The sequence below is a fragment of the Phasianus colchicus genome, chromosome 2 (assembly GCF_987193195.1).
Source record: "Phasianus colchicus chromosome 2, bPhaCol1.hap1.1, whole genome shotgun sequence".
In the NCBI taxonomy this organism is placed as follows: Eukaryota; Metazoa; Chordata; class Aves; order Galliformes; family Phasianidae; genus Phasianus; species Phasianus colchicus.
In genome coordinates this window covers 84642874-84664491 of record NC_143437.1, presented here as the reverse complement: position 1 = coordinate 84664491, position 21618 = coordinate 84642874, and the positions used below count along the sequence as shown (strand labels likewise).

The window sequence follows — 21618 nt, the reverse complement described above, 5'->3', positions numbered from 1 at the left end:
AATGTTCTCCAGGCAATTCATCTTTAATTGGCCCTGACAGATGGAAGTCAGAACACACCAAATCCAGACTATATGATGGGTGTGGTAAGACAGTCCAACCAAGACTGGCAGTGCGCTCTACAGCCTTCACACTGGTATGGGACGTGGCATTATCATATTACAAGAGAAAAGTTGTCTTCTTCTCTGGTCTGACTCTTGAAATTTGAGTCTACAGATTGGTTAGCATTGCCATGTATCAGTCAGAATTGCTGGCTTGTCCAGGTTCCAGGAAATCCAGAAGGATCACCCCTTTCCTATCCCAAAAGACAGTGCACATCACTTTACCCACGGAGGGCTGCGTCTTGAACCTTTTCTTCAATGAGAAATTCACACGTTGCCACTCCATGAGCTACCATTTTGACTCTGGCTTATAGTGGTGGCGTCATATTTTGGCACCAGTAATGGTGTGATGCAGGAAATTCTCACCTTCAGCTCAACAGGGCTTGACAAACTTCAATGTGGTGTTCTCTCTCTTCCTGCTTGGGCTTACACAAGACACATCTGAGCACAAACTTTACCATATTCCAATGTTGCCAGCATCATTTCCAATGCATTGAAGCTGATATTCAGCTCAGTACACAATTCCGTGGCCATAATCATTGTGCAGATGAGCTGGTTGAGACACTCTTCATTTCATGATATGACAGCTGTGCATGGCTGCCTGGAACATGATTTTTCTTTCATGTTGTTTTTATTGCTGAAATGCTCCACCCAGCACCTCACTGTGTTCTCAGCCACTGTTGGGTCTCTACAGATGTTCAGCAGCTTTGTAGTATCACACATGCTTTAAATGTCTCTCTGAACTGGAGCAAGTACGCTCACTAATTTGTAAGAATAAATTGTAAATTAAAGATTAAAAAAAACCACATTAATTATCAAATGGTACAGGTGACTGTCTGCCTATTATACTATTTATGTTAATCATTGGTAGTGATAGCATAACTCACAGTAAATATATAATTAAACACTTCTGTATTGGTAGGAAACCTGTATCCAAGATGATATTCAGTTTTTAACAGAAATCAGAGTGTCAAGCATTCATGCAAAACAGAAAATCTTTATTTAAAACAAAACAAAACAAAACAAAACAAAACAAAAAACATTATCAGCATTATGGAACTCATCTAATCCAATGTTGAAATCTCTTGTCTTAGAACAGATGTGTAAAATAGACAGATGCTGTAAAATACTTGTCTTTTCTGAGATTGTTTAAACAACTAATTCATATGTAGCTGTGTATTGAAACAGAGTAATGATACTGTTGATCTCATTCTTCCTCATGATTGGATTTTCCCCTTCTGTACCAAAACATTAATTCCCATCAGGATACTCTGAAGTTGTGTTTGTGACTAAATCAACAACACCTTAAGCTGCCTAATAGGGAAAGTAAACTAACACAATTAAAATTGTGTACTGGAACATGACCAACATTTTATTGCCAAAAGCATCACATTTCCTGTTCAGAAATTTACATTTAGTATAGGAAGAATTCACTGAAGTACTTAGGAGACACAATCTAAGAATTTCCATGCTAATTCAGTTAAAACTCTTACAAGTAAAAACCATGTAAATATATGCTCTTATGCATATATACACATATTTCTTATAAAAAGGACTTATAAGCATTGTTGAAGTAGAGTTGGAAAATCACATTTGCAGTACAAGGCTTTCCAGTAAAACTTACCTTTGAATCCTTTAGCACAATGGCAGGAAAAGTTGCCAATTAAATTCATACAGATAGCCCCATTTTTGCAAGGTGAACTTGAACATTCATTAATTTCAACTTCACAGAAGGGTCCTCCATATCCAACCATGCAGATACAGCTGTAATTATGCAAGTGGTCCTGGCAGAAGCCATACTCAGAGCACTGGTTTCCAATGCAGTTGTCTATATCAATTTCACAGAAAGTGCCAGTGTAACCAAGGGGACATATGCACCTGTTGAAAAGATTAAAAAAGATGATCTCTGATATTAATGGAACTACATAATAACACAACAATTACAGTCAAGATGGGGCAAAATATCAGCATTTAAAATCAAACTTCCAATGACAATATTCAAATAAAATCTAGTATATGCTACCAGTATTATGGATTTTAAGGATTTTTGTAGTAACAAGAGTTAGTTGCTTGCTACAACATCGTGAGGAGGAAAAAAAAAAAAGTATTATAGAGGTTTACCAGGTTTATCTCCATTTAAAGAAATAAAGACAATTTGAAACATCCTGCTTTCTCTAGACATAAATCCAATATAAACGTGCTTTACCATTAGATGCAAAGGTTGTAATTTCTGTCTGTAATTGGAGAAAAAGTCAATATAACTTCAGAGAAATGGAACTGATTATTATTTCCACAATTTAGTATAACATGTAAAATTAGAGATTACTTCTATGCTTCCCTTTGTTTTTTTTTGTTTTTTTTTTTTTGATAAATGTAAACAAAATTGGATTATTTTATTATTTCATAGCCGATTAACATTTTACAGAATTCCAAAGCTCTTATATTCAGCAATATCTTCCCTGCTTGATCATTTCCTTATCCTGTTTATAGGTGTTATTTAACAGAAGAAACAGCTGATAACCTTAGATATTCACAATCCACAGAGATGTTATTTAGTAGCTGGAAACACTTTAAGGAAGCCTTGATTATAGCAATTTTCTGTACCAATCCATCTGGCAGAAAGTCTACTTTTTTCAGAAGTGAATGTTTATGAGGCTTTTTCCTTCATTCTTTGCTTGCTATTCCTCCATTTTTATATTAGACTACTTGAAATTTCCATTTCAGTATTTGTATGTCCCCATCACATTTTCAAGAGGACAATTTTAATTCAGTAGGGGAAAGACTCCATGTAAGACTCTGAATACAGAAAAGATAAAATGATGGGAACTGATTTGAATGTCATTTCACAAAAGTTTTCGGCAGTATAACTTTTGGACTAAGGAAGTTATAAACCTCTCCATCAGTGATACACATTTTTCTCTGTTCAGTTAAGCTCTAATTTTATCTGCAACTCTTCTTGGCAAGAAAGAATTTGAAGAGCAAAAAATCTTAATCTATATACAAACTAGAGATACTATGGGATCTCCATCTGTCATAATACAGATGAAATACTTTTGAATAAAAAAAAAAAAAAAAAAGAGGAGGAAAAAAACTATTGTGTGTAAAATGAATAGCTCCTAAGCTTTAAACCAATTATTTATTTTTATTTTTATTCATTTTTACTTCGGAGGTAATCTGTACTGCTACTACTGCTCTGAAAATTCAAGAGTAGCTTCAGAGTACCTAGAAAAATGAGGAGCTTGAGAAAAAAATATATTTTCAAGTGTATGCCTGACAAGAATAACAACTCCTTTTCTTTCAGCTGGCTCCTTGCAGAAAAATTCAGGTGTCTTCTTATTTCCTAAGAAAAAAAATTTCATAAGAACAAGCCTGGCTTTCTGCTTTTCATTGTCAGAAGGTGCATTGATATAACTATTTTAGATCAGAAGAGGAGAAAATTTTATCATGTGTTCTGACTGTTTAAAACTGTAGTGTTTTACTTCACACGGCAGAACAGTGATTTTATTCATTTCAGATGATACTAAATCAGAAGATGCACTTCTCAAGGAACTGCTAATGTACTCCAGCTGCTAGAGTCTTTAGTTCACGGGCCAAACTTGCTTGTAGTAAGTCCAGTAGATTAAGAATTCTACATCACAACCACTTTTGCTTTATGGATCCCTTGCTTCTACACTGCAGTACCTACTCAAGTAGGTGCTACCATATTTTTCATTCTGGCCTTAGCCAATCCTTCACAAAGAATAAACCCTTCTTTCTTCTTGAGTGCTCCAGATGATTCTGTTCCTTTTGAAAGGAGTACAGCTCTCAGATTATCTCACAGAATTGCATTATAGCTAAATAAAAATGTTGATTTGCATAGATTGTTATCCTCATTGAGCATGCACATGCAAAGCAAGTGCAAGTTTAGTTATCTTTAGCTCTCTAGCTATACTGACCAACAGTAAAGCTTTGGTATGGAAGGTATCATAGAATCATAGAATTGCAAGATTGGAAAAGACCTACAAGTTCATCTAGTTCAACCGTTCTCCCATTACCATTGCAACAACAAGCCTCTAAACCATATCTCATAGCTCCTCATCCAGATGCCTCTTGAACACTGCCAGGGACGGTAACTCCACCACCTCCCTGGGCAGGTCAGAGCATTCCAGCACCTGACCACTCTCTGAGAGAAAAAGTTTTTCCTTATGTCTAACCTAAACCTCCTCTGGTACAACTTGAGGCCATTTCCTCATGTCTTGTTTGTTGCCTGGGAGAAGAGATCAAACCCCTCCTCATCACAACCTCCCTTCAGGAAGTTGTATGTAGTTAGCCACTCTATTTTTCTAGTTAACTATAGACACAAAAACCATTTTAAGTAATTATTTTTATGTGTACAATCATACTTTGAAAATGTAGCTTGCCATAATAATGAATAGAATATTTAACTTACAGATTTGCTGGAAAGGATAGAAAGAAGGAATTTTCTTTAATTTCCTTCTTCTTATTACTAGTGTAGCTCATCTTCAAGATCACAAAAGAGTTACACAGAAACAAAATTAGTGAAGGATGTTCTAATTTCAGTTTCATGTTTCCAACTCCATGCTATCAGTGATGATAGTTATAAATGAGTATATTAATAACAATCATTAATTTAAATCTGTGCTTTATAGATTATCTTTTTTTTTTGAAAAAAAAAAAAAGACAATTTTTATGAGGTAAAAATCTAAACTAGTCACATTAGCAATGTACTTTTTGTTAATTTTTTTTTTTTGTTAATTAAAAAATAATAGTTGTTTCTGACATTAATGTTTTGAACATGTAACAGTAAATTGTACTAAGCAAATATGCATTAAAGTAGTGCAGGAGTCAGCCTGGCCTTGTCCTGGGATGTCGTTCACTGTTTTAAGTCCTGTTAGCAGCCCAGCGCCAGCTGCTGCCCTGCTGTAGTTCCCTGATGGGTCTCTATGGCTCTGCTGGGAGGGGGGACACCCAGCAAAGACTTGCAGAAGCTAATAACACCCACCATCTAATTTCTAAAGGAAGACTGTCAGCCTTAGAAACTGGACTAACACAAAGGATGAGAATGACACCAAAAAAAAAATGTAAATATGAAATTCTGTGTAACAATTTTAACTACTATTTTTGAGCCCTTCTAGGTTAATTCGGATTATGAATTATGGTCACCAGACTAAAAACGAGATTCATCACACTCTTAAAACATTAATGGAAATAAGAGTAATTTCTCAGCTTTGTATATGCTCCTTTTGTCCATAAGAAAATTTGAGTGTAAAATATCCAAGGAAAGAAAACCTACATCTCAGTGTGTTTTTGATTTTTTTTTTTTTTTTTTTTTTCTATAAATATAGATACCAAACCAAAGCAAACCAAAGACACAATTGCCCTGTTATGGATTGCTTTACTCCTACACATACTGTGTTGTCTGCTGGATACCGATACTGTACTGCCTAAACCTTATTAACAATGCACAGTAATTTGGTACGTCCATGAAATAAATGTAAAGGACAGAGGCAGATAATTCAGGCATGGAATTCAGTCTAATGAGTAACATGTCATTGGAGTATGGACAGTTACAGTTTAGCTGTAATGTTTTCTTAAAAGTACCAGTAAGATGTAACTTTTTATCTCCTAAAACCTAGAGCAGCAGCTATGTAGGTAGGCAAGTTCATATAAGTGAGCCAGGCACAGCAGCTGTCATAGTGCACTTTCAGACTGTTTGCACAGAAGTGATGTAGAACCTTGGCCACTGAGTAAACTGTGGCCAACTAATTGATCATTAAAATAAGTGAGAAAAGCCGAAGACCAGACAGGAGATACATTATATCTATATTGATCTTTGCTAAATAACCCAACTATTTTCTATATTGTCACTGAAAACACACTTAAGATGAGCCCAGCAGATTATCTGCATTTATTTAGTATTTCTCCATCTTTCATGGGCCCTAACAGATGGAAGTCAGAAGATGCCATATCCAGACTATTTGCTGGGTGTGGTAGGACAGTCCAACCAAGACTGGCAATGTGTTCCACAGCCTTCACACTGGTATGGGACATGGTATTATAATATTACAAGGAAAAGGTTGTTTTCTTCTCTAGTCTGACTGTAAATTTGAGCCTTGATAAAGGCTGGCTTGTCCAGGTTCTAGGAAACCCAGAAGGATCACCTTTCTCCTATCCTGAAAGACAGTGCACATCACTTTACCCACTGAGGACTGTGTCTTGAACCTTTTCTTCAAAGGTTAATTCGCATGTCATCACTCTATTGACTGCTGTTTTGATTCCAGCTACTAGTGGTGGTCAAGATCATCTTCTGGCATGTGGATGAAGTTGGCCTATTGCATGGAATCTGCCACATTCATCATATCTGCAGCTAAATCAATACAAAACATATTTTTTGGAGGAATATATCAATTCAAATGTGCTTGGATTTAGTTACAATATCTCAAACAGCAAAGACTCAGCTGGAAGTGCAGTAATTCATTTGGATTAATAAGAGGCTTTGTGAAAATCTGATTGTGGCCACTTTAGTTCTAAGAGGAGGCTCACTAAAACAAAGGAGATTTTATTCCAATATGTTATTCTTATTATGTTGTTCCTATTATCTCTGATTGCTTGTATTTCTATCTGTATCATAGTTGTAAGGCTTGAAACCTAGTGCCCCTCTTTCATCCAGAGCAGCTCCCCACGGTGAACTCAAATTCTCTTCATATTGAATGTATGTACATCTATATGTCACTACCGTTTTAAAATTTTAAGAGTTTTAAAACGGAGTGGAGAAACAGTCAATAAAAAGTTAGAAAAATCACGGACAGTTAAATGCACTTTTTCAATCTGCAAAACTGTAACTGATTGCTCTGTAAAAAGCAACAGTTTAAAAGTGGGAGGAGAGTGTTGTTGAAACAAAGCTGGATACCCTCCATGCTTTTCTTGTCTTAGCAATGCTATAACAAGCCACCACTGAAAGAATATGACAATATGACAATTAATTTAAAAATTATGCTTCCTTCTAGTTTATATTGCAGTCTTATATTCAAAATCTATATATTACAGATCACAAAAGAAAGCATGTATTTGACAGATTTAGAATCATAGAACAGAATCATAGAATCACCAAGGTTGGAAGAGACCTACAAGATCATCCAGTGCAACCGTTCACCTATTACCAATAGCTCCTACTGAACCATGTCCCTCAACACCACATCCAGTCTTTCCTTGAACACCGCCAGGGTCGGTGACTCCACCACCTCTCTGCGCAGTCCATTCCAGTGCCTGACCACCCTTTCTGAAAAGTAATACTTCCTAATGTCCAGCTTGAATCTTCCTGCCATAGCTTGAAACCATTCCCTCTGGTCCTATCACTAATGACAGGAGAGAAGAGGCCAACCCCCAGCTCACTACAACCTCCCTTCAGGAAGTTATAGAGAGCAATGAGGTCTCCCCTGAGCCTCCTCTTCTCCAGGCTGAACACGTTCCAGGGCCTCAGTGTTTTTCTTGCAGTGAGGGGCCCAAAACTGAACACAGTACTCGAGGTGAGGCCTCACTAGTGCTGAGTACAGGGGAACAATCACTTTTCTGCTCCTGCTGGCAACACTGTTTCTGATGCAAGCCAGGATGCCATTGGCCTTCTTGGCCACCTGGGCACACTGCTGGCTCACGTTCAGCCAAGCATCAATCAATACCCCCAGGTCCATTTCCTCTACGCAGTCCTCCAGCCACTCCACCCCAAGCCTGTAACGGCGCCTGGGGTTGTTGTAGCTGAAGTGCAGGACCCGGCATTTGGTCTTGTTGAACCTCATCCCATTGGCTTCAGCCCAGCTCTCCAGCCTGTCCAGATCTCTCTGTATGGCCTTGCTACCCCCAGGCAGATCCACACTTCCAGTCAATTTGATATCATCTGCGAATTTACTGAGGGTGCACTCGATGCCCTCATCCAGGTCATCAATAAAGATATTGAAGAGGACAGGCCCCAGCACCAACCCCTGGGGAACACCACTCATGACTGTTCGCCAGCTGGATATAACTCCATTCACCACCATTCTCTGAGCCCGGCCCTCCAGCCAGCTCCTTACCCAGCCAAGAGTGTACCCATCCAAGCCTCGGGCTGCCAGCTTCTGCAGGAGAATACTGTGGGAGACAGTGTCAAAGGCTTTGCTGAAGTCTAGGTAGACCACATCAACAGCCTTTTTTGCCAATATCACAAAAAAAAAAAAAAAAAAAAAAAAAAAAAAAAAAAAAAAAAAAAAAAAAAAGTCACAAAATTTCAACCATTTTCTTCAAAATTATCATTCAGATTTCATAAGAAAAATTATTCCATGCCACACTCAGGCTCCTGAAAGTCTTTACCATTTGCTAAAGTGGATGGTTTATTTTTTTGAGATTTTGCATAGCTGGTTTATTTTCTTAGTCCAGAAATATAAATATTTGTGAGGCTTTCCTTTGTAATAGTTCAGACAAAACAGTCTATCTTATCCAATAAGTGTGCTTAATAAACTTCTAACATCACATCAGTACCTGTATTTATTCACTTCATCTTCACATGTGGCTCCATGTTGGCACTGGTTTATCTCACAGTCATTAATGTTCTCCAGGCATGTCTGTCCTGTCCACCCAAGAGCACAAACACAGTGAGATCTTTGGTTGCCTTCATCATAGAAACAGCTACCTCCATTTGCACACACCTGAACATAAGAATTACAAGAAAATATGAAGAGGCTTTTCTCTAGAGGTTGACTGTTGTTGATTTGTTGTTGGTTTAGTTTCTTTGCTTCTCAAAACAGCTTAGCTGAATAACCAATGATTACAAATACTGCTATTTAATATTCTATTATTTATTAAGAATTATAATATCACAAAACATTTTACATCCTAAGAATGTAAAATACTGAATGTTACTAAATCAATGTATGAATTAATTAGTTGGAAACACTCATTCATGATTCTTTTAACAGTGACATTTATCCTAATTCACTTTAGAATATAAACACTTTAGGAGAGGTGATAGTGAAATAATCTGCAGATGTTTCTGCATTTAAAACAGTGATGTAATTTAATTTAATTTGTGGTTATCAAGAAAAACAGACAATAATTGTCATAATGATTCTGATTCACAACCTTGAACCTGTTTATTTTAATAGATACTGATATATCATGAAATCACAGAATATCCTGTGTTGGAAGGGAAACTCCCTCAAGTATTGCTGATTCCAGCTCTTGGCTTCACACAAGAGGAACAAAATAACAACAACAACAACAACAACAATAATAATAATAATAAAAACAGTGCTGCACAAATGCTCCTTGAACTCCATCAGCACAGGACCGTGCCCACTGCCCTGATGAGACTATTCCAGGGCCCAACTACCCACTGGTGCAGAACTTGTCCCTGATCCCCAGCTGCCCCTCCCCACACACACGCTCCATGCCGTTCCCTCGGGCCCTGTTGCTGTCACACAGAGCAGAGCTCAGCGCTGCCTCTCCGCTCCCTGTGAGGAGCTGCAGCCGCCATCAGGCCTCCCCTCAGCTCCTCTGCTCTGTGCTGAGCATCCCCAGGGACTTCAGCCACTCCTCATATGCCTTGCATACGCTCACCCCTCCTTTGAACCCACACATAACCTCCTTTGAAAATATTCGTATAATGCATCATAGTATTGATATATCTTGATGTTCTCCTTCAGTGTGTGTATAATGAAAAAGTAATAGCTCTAAGCCAGAAAAATACTTCTCTCTTAGCTTCCCCTCCCCACCCCCCAACATCACTTACTAAAACAGTGTCCACTGTATTCTCCAAACATCACAGAAACTTCTAAGTAGAAATGAACACTCCTTTCTTTATTTTCATTTGAGGTGTAGCTCCATTTCCATGAAAAATATGCAGGAGTAAAAATGGATAACTACATTTTCTTTTCAAAGCAATTAAGACCTCTCTTTCTAATCAATTGGTTTCTAAAGAAAACGGTGTCTAGAAGACGAGCTAATGCACTAGTACTTCAGTTTGATTGAGTCTGAATCTCTTTAAAATGCCATTAAGATTTGTAATAATAACAGTTCTTGCCAGAAATCCTGTAAAATTCATTTGTCTTTGATTAAGTTTTAAATTGACCTGAAAATTGAGAGATTTTTGCTGTGCTCTCAGTACTGATTTTCAGACATAACTTGGAATTCTTTTTCAATTGGACAACTACTTGAAGAGGAGCACAGCTCTACCTAAATGCAAAGAAATGTCCTATGCGTACAGTCGTAGAAGTATTCACTTTTTTGATTGATGTCTCTCCTTAATTTTTTAATTAAGCACCTTAATTAAGCTTAGATAAAAAAGCTGAGCCTTACTATTTTATCAAAGTTAATAAAAAAAAAAAACAAAAAAAAAAAACACCAACTTACACTCAAGAAAAAGTAACAGTTTTCAACACCTAATATTCTTCTAACAACCTATTCCACTCATTGATGTTTGCACGTACTCGGTCAAGTATAACATTAATCTTTCCTTTAGGATAACAATATTTAATTTCAGCACCTGTGAAAAACTGACTGTGGAGTTAAGTACATTCAACTCCCATTGATTTAATTTTTATATCTTTCTACTTCCTTGTAAGCTCTAAGATTTCCTCCATTAAAAAAAAAAAAAACAACAACAATAACAAAACAAAACAAAGCAAAAGATGATCATATAAATGATGGGCTATAAAATGTAAGTAACTGGGAACTCAGTTAAATGGATCCGGTGCTCTTTAACATCTTTATCAATGACATCAGTGATGGAATCGAGTGCACTCTCAGCAAGTTTGCTGATGATACCAAGCTGAGTGGTGCAGTCGACACGATTGAAGGAAGGGATGCCATTCAGAGGGACCTTGACAGGCTAGAAAGGTGGGCCCAGGTGAACCTGATGAGGTTCAACACAGCAAAGTGCAAGGTTTTGTGCTTGGGCCGGAGGAATCTCAGGCATCCATACAGACTGGAAGGAGTGGTCCTTGAGAGCAGCCCAGCAGAGAAGGACCTGGGGATCTTGATAGATGAAAAGCTTAACGTGAACCAGCAGTGTGCTCCTGCAGCTTGAAAAGCAAATGGGATCCTGGGCTCCACAAGAAGAAGGGCGGCCAGCAGGGACAGGGAGGTGATTCTCCCCCTCTACTCTGCTCTTGTGAGGCCCCATCTGGAGTACTGTGTCCAGGTCTGGAGCCCCCAGCACAAGACAGACAGAGAGCTGTTGGAGAGTGTCCAGAGGAGAGCCACGAAGATGATCAGGGGACTGGAGCACCTCCCCTATGAAGACAGGTTGAGGGGGCTGGGCTTGTTCAGCCTGGAGAAACGAAGGCTGCAGGGTGACCTCATTGCAGCCTTTCAGTACCTAAAGGGTGCCTATAAACAGGAGGGGAATCAACTCTTCGAAAGGTTAGATAACTGCAGGATGAGGGGAAATGGTTTTATGTTGAGGGAGGGAAGATTTAGGTTGGACGTCAGGGGGAAGTTCTTTACAGAGAGAGTGGTGAGGTACTGGAACAGGTTGTGGATGCCCTGTCCCTGGAAGTGTTCATGGCCAGATTGGATGAGGCCCTGGGGAGCCTGGTCTAGTATTAAATGAGGAGGTTGGTGGCCCTGCATGTGGCAGGGTGGTTGGAGATTTATGATCCTTGAGGTCCCTTCCAACCCTGGCCATTCTGTGATTCTGTGATTCTGCGATCCATTGCAGTACTGACACTTGTAAGAAGGTAAAGAGTAGAACAAAATCACAAAACTGTTAGCACAAATGTTGTTAACACTAACAGAGTTTTTAAATCCTAAATATCTTCTTTATGAAGTATACCCAGGCCTTATATTAACATATTTTAATATACTGAGTACTGTGTCCAGGCCTGGGGCCCCCAGTACAAGAAAGACTCAGAGGTTTTGGAACGGGTCCAGAGGAGGACCACTAAGATGATCAGAGGGCTGGAGCACCTCTCCTATGATGACAGGTTGAGGGAACTGGGCTTGTTTAGCTTGGAGAAGAGAAGGCTCTGGGGAAACCTAATTGTGGCCTTCAAATACTTGAAATGAGCATATAAACAGGAGGGGGAACAGCTTTTTACAAGGGTGCATGGTGACAGGACAAGTGGGAATGATTTTAAACTAAGACAGGGGAAATGTCACACTGGAATATGTTGCCCAAGGAGGCTGTGGATGCCCTGTCCCTGGATGCATTCAAGGCCAGGCTGGATGTGGCTCTGGGCAGCTTGGTCTAGTGGTTGGCAACCCTGCACATACCAGGGGGGTTGAAACTAGATGATCATTGTGGTCCTTTTTAACCCAGGCCATTCTATGATTCTATGACATAATTTAGAAAAACCTTAGAAAATTAAGACTAAAGTTATATTTCAATATTGCCGCAACATCCACTTTAATTTAATGTTGTTTAATAGTTTATACTGTGAAACTGCTGTTCTTTAAGATCTTAGTGCAACCTGCAACAGCTTTAAATTTGAATTAAATCTATGAAATATATTTTTTGCATGTAATCTAATTTTAAGTTTTCTCTATCTGAAAGCTTTTTATCTCATCTGAAAAAGTTAATTTTCTATCAGTTTAAATCTTGAATACTTTCTGCTAAGATGATACAGGATTTTAAGAGAAATTAATGCTAAACTAATCTGATAGTGAAATCAAAGTAAAAGCCTGCACATTGTGTTTTTCTAGTTTCTCTCAGAAAATGTCACATTTTTATAGAGTACATACTTTTAAATTAAAACAAACAAACAAACCAACAAACAACAACAAAAAAACAACCACTTTTGGAAAGAATTATATACTCCCATCAATAACTTTTTTTCCCCAAAGTCAACCTTTTTCATAGCTAGAATTAAACACAAATCTTACTGTTTAAGAGATGATAAAAAAAGGACTGTGGTCGTCTGTCTCATCACACTTCTGTGATGATACTGCTTGTGCTGTAAATAAACATACCTTAGTATGTTGCCTTGATAAAAAATGTAAGCAGAATCAGTTCCTTCAAACAAGAAATGTTACTACAGAAAGGGAAAATAATTGTTACACAATTACTTTTTATTCTTCTTTTTATTTTAGCAAGGCAAGTAACTCCACTTACATGGCTGTGTATTCTCCAAGTGACACTTATTGTCCACTGTTAGATACAATGCAGTGAGGAATCTCATCCCAGTGCAATAATTACTTCTTAACAGTTCTGCCTGAATACTTTTCTTAGATTTCCTTACAGTTTAAATGAAACTGATTTTTATTTTTTATTTTATTTGTTATTTTTATATTATTTTTATTTTATTTTTTTAACTGATTGTTATTTTTTAATCTACATTTCAGACATATAGCTATTATAGTCTTCAGACACTGTTACTGCAATGCAACTGCACACAGATACTCATATTTTTCTCTAAGTGTAATTTTGATTCATCTGCCCTGTGCTCTTTCCTAGACTAATGATACTTTAGGTAGATAAAATGATTTCCTTAAACCAATCAATAAACAAAAAACTCACTAAAATGTAAACATTTAATTTTCAAGAAATATTTGCTAAAAAGACCTCCCCCAAAATATGAAAAACAGAAAAGGAAAAATATAATTAGTAGGAAGGAGGCATTCTGCTTTATTTAACTTCTTATAGATTTAACTCCATCTCAAATTCACCTATGTTAAACTTCACTTTATTTTAAAAAATTAAATGTTTTGTTCATAATTAGCTTCCAGTAAAAAATCTCTGTATCATTGTTTATCTACTGACACTTGTATGTCTGCCTGAATCTTTTCAAAGTTTGTCACTGCCTGTTTTTGACATAGACGAATTTGTGAGGGCGGAACCCCAAACAATAAATACCAGGAATGTCCTGTGGACACCATGCTAACCTCTGCTGAAGAAATGAATATCTTTCTGGCTGTTAGCCTGTAGTGAGCAACCAACTAAATGCATGTGGAAAATCAAAAATGCACACAGTTCACTAACTGGCTGTCATACTAAAACCTGAGATAGGGCTACCAGCTTTGACAATGATTTTGATAGTAAATGTCTTTTTAGCTTATCCCTATTGTATGCTTTCCAAGGATGAATTTAATCAGACAACTCACTGGCCTGTTTCTCTACTGAGTTGTCGTATGTTTTGATAACAAAAGAAAGAATTAAACTGATGTAATACTAAAGGGAACTGTCTCTTTCTTTTAGATATATATAAGATTTTAATTAAGGCATTACCTTATTCCCGTAGCTATGCTGTAAGGCACAGTAAAGCTTGTTCTTCTGCCTACTCCACCTTGGACTAGCATGTTGCAGTTATTTGTTATTTCCACTGTTCTTAGCAATTCTCTATGAATTCCTGTTAATAAAAATGGTGGGGGATATAACATATATCCTACATTCTAATGAGACAGGGATATTTTCTTTTTTCCTTTTGATGTCATACTGAGTAGACATCATTTATTTCAAAGAAAAATAACCTAAACACTTTAAATATTGTGCCAGTGGAAAAAAAAAAATCATGTTATTATTATTATATGTTTATAAAAGGATAAAAGAACCTGGTAACTTAGATTTACATGAGGAATATTAACATTCTTTTTGATTTACTGTGCTGACTGCACAAACTGAGTCAAAACAGTTCAGCATATCTAAGGTACAAATGGAAATGAACTGAAAAAAAGACTTATTTTTTCGAGCAAGAGAATAGTACTATAAATATAATATTGTATATTCCACAGGCGAAGAAAACAAGTAGAAAACAGATATATAATTCCTTCATTTTAGTTTCCTTTCCTATTAGAAAATTTCCTAATTATTGGCATTAGGGCTAAAACAAGTGGCCTGTTGGGAACATTAAGAGATAGATACTTGTGTATGTATAGTCCATACAGTCTATGTAATGTTTGTATGAACAAATTAAATATCTGAGGGCTTTAAAGCAAGTATTACAATAAAATGTTTCAGTAGCTCTCATCAGCATCCTTGGCACACCATCGCTTTCCATCCTAACTAGCCATAATAATTATTATATCATTATAATGTTATGCCATGTGTAATAAATTTGCACTCAATATGACAATTTAAATTATGAAATTGTTAAAATTTACTAGATGCTGAACAATTTAAATACAAACCTTTGAGCCGGTGGGTATTTCAGTAATACATTTTGTAGTCATTGGTGAGTGGTGTACCCATAGACTTCAAGGTGACATAAATGTTGATTGCTTCTTCATAAATGCATTGCTTGCTTCATATAGTATATTGTTATGTTGAATGTATTTCAATAAAAGAATTAATTAAGCTTTTGAAACACTGGTTATCATGTGTAAGCAGCTGTTTGGAAGGGGTACATAGCATTCTCTACATAGCTGGTATAATAGCTATCATAATGAAAAGAAGCTACAATATTTCATTTTATCACATACCAAAATCTCTGTAACTCAAGGGCTCACATACCAAAATCTCTGTAACTCAAGGGCCTGGGCATATAGTCTACCCTGTTACGGTGGAATTAGGAATATTATCCAAACCAGTGACTTAACTGAAGGGGTCACTAAAGGGAAGTGATATATTCTGTCAGCACTTAAGATTAATTTTGTTTTCCAATTACATTTTCATATTATATAATCATAGAATGGTTTGTGTTGGAAGGGACCTTTAAGATCATCCAGTTCCAGTCCCCCTGCTATAGGCAAGGACACCTCCCTCTAGACCAGGTTCCTCAAAGCCCCATCCAGCCTCACCTTGAATGCTTCCAAGGATGGTGCATTCACAACCTCACTGGGCTCACCACCCTCACGGTGAAGAATTTCTTCCTAATATCTAGTCTAAATCTACCCTCTTCCAGTTTAAAACCATTTTCCCTCATCCTGTTGCTACATGTCCTTATAAAAAGTCCCTCCCCAGCTTTCCTGTAGGCCCCCTTCAGGTTCTGAAAGGCCACTATAAGGTCCCCTCATAAGCCTTCTTGTTTCTAGGCTGAAGAGCCCCAGCTCTCTTAGCCTGCTTTTGTAGGGGAGATGCTCTAGCCCTCTGATCATCTTTGTAGCCCTTCTCTGCACCCTCTCCAACAGCTCAATGTTCTTCTTGTGTTGGGAGCCACAGAACTGGACACAGTACTCCAGGTGGGGTCTCATGAGAGCAGAGCAGAGGGGCAGAATTACCTCCCTCGACCTGCTGGTCATGCAACTCTTGATGCAACCCAGGATACTGTTGGCTTTGTTGGGCTGCAAGCGCACATTGCCTGCTCATGTTGAGTCTTTCATCAACCGACAGTCATCTCTCAACCTTTCGTCATCTCTCCTTGCAGAACAGGTAGTCTTGTTTTAATTTTTGTTGTTGTTTGTCTGATCATGGTATTTAATCTTGTCTGTAGAAATGCATTTTTTGTCCTTCTCTCTGTGCATCGATTCATCATCAGCCTTCTCTCTAATGTTTTAAGCACATCAGGACATTTCAAGGAATTTTTGCCTCAAGTTCTTAGAAGTTTCACTACATAGTGTAAAATAAGGAACAGGAGACATCAATAAATAAACCTATAATGAATAAGACAGGCAGAGCTCAGACAACATGAAGTTTGTCTGGTGGTGGTTAGATTAGTCACGTCATGCACTTTTGGTTTCACGTGTTACATAGGAAAGAAGGTTAACATAAGAATATAATGAGAATGAGTATTTGTATTGTGTTTAGATAAGCTGGGGGTAATGTCAGCTCACTGCAATTAGAATAACCTGTTTGGTTTCCCAAAAACACTGGAGGGAATATATCACTTTATCCTACCTCTGTGTTTCCAATACATGGTGATAAACATGTGTAATTAAATCCATGAGATTTATTCATGCATGCTGCTCCTGGGGCACAGCTTATATTGTAGAATAGGCAGACATCAATATCCAGTTCACATCTTTCACCTTCAAAACCTACACCACAAAGAGAATGTTTAATCACAGTTCATTCACAATATTGACATTGTGTCTGTTCGCGGTGTTGGAAGTTAATACCACTCTACTAAAGTAATTTGGCACTTTCATTCCCTAAACAAAGCAAAAAAGTGAGGTTTTACATAAAATATTATTTACATACATTCAGATATATCACTATTTTTAAAATTATCTTTATATTTCTACCTTTAAAACTTAGATATTTTGATAGCATTTTCTTGTTCTGCTCAGAAAATGCTATAAATTTACATTGACTCACCCATGGGGCAAATGCACTTAAAATGGTCTTCATAGTTAACACATGTTCCTCCATTTTCACATGAGCTGGAATTGCAGTTATCAATTTGCACCTTGCAGAATTCTCCTGGGGTTGAAAAAAAAAAAAAAAAAAAAGATCTTACCAAGGCTAAGAATGAATTTAATGTACTTAAATACAAACAAAAATGCAACAAAGTAACCAAACCATACTAATAACATTGATAAAATGTCCATTGCTTTAAATCATTTTTCTGCAATATTGCTTAAAACCTCGCATAAGGTTCCAGACAACTTAAACATTTATAAAAAAATTATATGCATGCTTTGAAATTTAAAAAATATAGACAATAGGGAATTAGATGCTTCAAATGTTTTTTTACTATAGTGCAATAACTAACATTATATAGACAGTTATGGACAACCTGATCTTATGTTAACAAAATTCCAATTTATTCACTTTGTACTGATCCTAAAGGTAACTAAACATATCTGGTATTACTGTGATTAATAGTTTAAAAAAGAAAAAAAAAAAAAGGATCTAGGATAAGAGTTATAAAATATGATTTTATGTAATACAACTGGCAAAAAGAAAGGCTAAAAAAGTATCTAGGAAGTTATGTTATCTCCTAGAAAATATGTTATTTTTTTTCCTACTAATTTCCTTAAGGTAAGGAAGGTAACATTGGGAAAGGAAAGCTGGAAGTAAACTTTGGCCCCATTCAATAGAAATTTTTGATCCATTTTTTGTATTTATTCATGAAGGTGAAATCGAATTGTTCAAAAAGCCTCTGTGAATAAACATTAGTATAGATCAAACTAGGTTAAAGAATTATTTTGGTATAAAATTGAAATCCTTATAAAAACTGAATCCTTTAAGCAAACTTTGCAAATTTTCACTGCCACAGCGAGGTCATGAAAACCTAGTAATTCCAAACCGCTATAAAATTTATTAGAATCTGAATACTGCTGAGAAATGCATAATTTATAGTATTAAGATCTGATTAAGTGTTAAATGGATGTCAGGAGAGATCCCCACAGTAATCCACTTAGCTTTTAATGCCTAATTATCACTTCATAGTGAGTGAGGGCTGAATAATTGAGAACTTCAATACTCATATAACTGAAACAAGATTTTTGTGTGCAATTAGGAATGTTATTCTTCTATCAGGAATAAGTTCAGCAGGTGCAAGAAACAAAGAGGGATGTTAATAATGTTGTTAAGGATTTTACTGCTCTACTGTTTATTTTTAAAATATCCTTATTCATTTTTTTACTGATATACTAAAGGTTTAATTTAACCCTGAACAAAACAAGTTCAGTGACAAATGCAACTCATGCAGTTATAACTACTTTACTAATTTGATAATACCTGAAACATAAGAAAGCAAATATTTTAGTGACAGTTGAAGTTAGAAGCCAGAGATTGATTTATTCCAATTTCCTATCTTCTACTCCTTTCCCCTGCAGAACTTTAAACAAAACATACATTTTTCAGACACAAATACTTAAGATTTGCCTGCTGAAATGTTGGCCTTTATATCCATGTATTTATAGGCCACAAAAAAACCGAACTGTTAGCAATTGATGTCTCATCCTAAACATTAGATGCAAATCAGATTAGAAGGTTGGAGTCCTTAAAAATGTTTTTTTTTTTTTTTTTTTTTTCCCCACAGGATCTGCAGATAACAGACTGACAATCTTGATACAGATATCTACATTGTAGGCACTTTAAAAAATTAGACATGTTTTCTTCCACTTCCAGCAACTTTATACTTAACTATTTTGACAGACATTAAATTCACTTACAATAACCTTTGTTGGACTCACTAGAAATTCAGTGGTTCTAAATATTTCCTCATTCTCATTGGGAATTGTGTTTAACTGTGTAGTAAATGTATTTTTAGATCAGTCTAGACATAGCAATTAATCTTTGTGCTTTTCCAAATAAAGTAGAATTGGTGAACGAGATAAAAAAAAAAAGCAGAAATAAAGAACTGACCTAACAATTCACATGTGCAGATGGTAAAAGCATCTTCCTGTCTGTAAGTTACAAAGTTGAACTAGCAAGTTTAAATTAGTTGACTTCATTAGAATTCAGGATTTGTATTATAGCCTCCTTGAAAAATCTGTCCCTAGTAGTTACCAGAAATATGAAATTTAAGAATTATTTAGGACCAAAGCACATAATTTAATTCTGATATAAAAGTATTGTTGTTCTAGACTCCCTATATAGGTAAGCATCAAAAAGAGGAGCAAATAATAAGTTATTGAAGGAGAAATTTCAAATATAGGTGAAATTAATTGTTTTATGTGTTGAGAATTTTACAATTAGATAATCTCCACTGACTATACATAGAATCTAAACAATCTGTTGAGACTAAATTAAGTTTAAAATTGCTAAAGATATATCATATTTAATTAGTTACAGCATTGACTATCTATCCTAATATTTAATTACAAAGCATTTGAACAGTTTTATTAGGCATAGGCATTCAACATAGGATGTGTACTACTCAGTGTTGACCTCTACATGTGAGCTCCTGGATGCAGATATAATTTCTGCATATATGCTTCTCAGAACATAGGAATTGTTTCAGAAAATGTTACAAAAGGTAATGAATAATATTGCCTTCTTAAATGGCAAAAGATTTTAGAATGCACATTTTTCTACACTAGTATTATAGAAGTAATCTGTGAATACTGGTTTTATTAAAGTATGTGGTCTTAATATAAGTCCTGCTTACTTTATTTCCAAAATACCCTCCATCTCCAATTTTGGCTTTCACAAATACTTGGAAAGGAGGGTGCTATCTACAAAATCATCAATATTTATTTCTTAGTTGCTTTTTAAGAGTTTTTACCTAAAAGTTTACTGAATGCTACTTAGATGGAAAGTTTTGACCATCTCAAAGAAATCTTAAATGCTGCATGCAAAGAAAATCTCTGCCTCCATTTTAAGTTGTTTTTAATAATTTATTTGGGAATAAAACAAATAGAGGAAAATAAAGGGCAATAGGTCTGTGCAGAGAGCAATAAAGACAGTTGTGGTAAGAGTGGAAAGTGATATTTTGAAAAGAACGAACTAACAAGGATGAAGCAAACATCCAGTTTTTATAGAGATTAAATTCCAGAGTGGGAGTGGGGGGAGGAGAAGTCTTCTCTTGATTTTTATTTGTTTTTTCACTAAACATCTGGCATCAGTATCATGTATATTTTAAGGTTTCTAGAAGCTCAGTAGAGGTCTCCCTAGTTGAGTAATGGCTGATTAAGTGTTTTTTACAGGGAGAATGAAGCAAAGATTTTCAGTCTCAGATTGCAAAACATTTCATAAAGGAGGACCTCTATCTCCTCAAATTAATTCTTAACAAAGAGTAAGTGCTAGATTGTGAAATTTGTAGGGAGAGTGAGAAATAATTTATAATTATTAAATTATTAAATTATTAAAATTTGAAGTCTGTGTTTGGAAGCTAATATTTTTAAAACCCTTTTTCTGATGATATGCTTTTAAGTAGATAATTAAATGTCGAAATTACAAAATCTTATAGCACAGCATTGAATTTTTCTTTTAAAACTTGAATTTAATATGGGCACACTTTAAAAAGCTGTCATTCTTCTGGGATAAAGGAATTACAGACAGTAAGCCCAAGAAAAATATAGCAATAATTCTTAATGATATAGTTTTTCTAGTTAATATCAAATGGGAATGGTTTCTGCTAGCTCCTCAGGAATGCTAATTGATTTGAGTTGAATATAATGATTCTAGGATCAGATCTATGAAGAAATCCAGAACCACCACACACAGAGCCACTCACAGAGAATGAGACTTTCTGAGTGAGCACCCCACCTAGCTGGTAAAGACAACTCCATCCTTTCAGTCTCTCTTCTCTCCAGATCTTGCAGCTCTCCCACCTGTCCCATAGAGTCCAAAAGATATGAAGATGCTCCACCTATCTGAGCAAGGTGGAGAGAATGCATTTAGTAGAGCACTGATATTTCTGGCTGGATGCTAATTCAATTAATTTCAGGGAAGTGCATATGAAGCAAAGTTATGGAATTGAATTCCTACATGCAGGAAAAATTACACTCATTGATATTCATTGATGCTGAATGTTTATGAAGAATGAAAAGTGGATGTGAGCACAACGAATCAATGGGTGCTGTGATTCAGCAGCAGCAATAGTGACATGAAAGACAAGCCATGTTCTGGAAAGACATGCATATTTTTATGAGCACAACACACAGGCTCTTGTTCCTTGCTGGTGAAAATGCATAGCTAATGTGGTGACACTGTTGAAAAGCACTGTTTTGTAGCTGACAATTTTTTCTTAGGGAAAAATTACATGTTCAAAAATAGTATTTCCAGAT

At 36.2% G+C, this 21618-nt stretch overlaps 1 protein-coding gene across 1 annotated transcript in view; it reads right to left on the bottom strand.

Moving 5' to 3' along the window:
* LOC149919153 (protein lin-12-like) overlaps positions 1–21618 on the bottom strand; it is a 38839-nt gene that overhangs the window by 11774 nt on the left and 5447 nt on the right. Inside the window, exons 2-5 of the mRNA XM_090136212.1 lie at positions 17255–17359; positions 16835–16974; positions 8608–8774; positions 1724–1977 (exon numbers count right to left, since the gene is read on the bottom strand). Of these exons, the coding sequence (XP_089992338.1) occupies positions 1724–1977; positions 8608–8774; positions 16835–16974; positions 17255–17359 (666 nt within the window). The remainder of the gene's footprint in view (positions 1–1723; positions 1978–8607; positions 8775–16834; positions 16975–17254; positions 17360–21618) is intronic.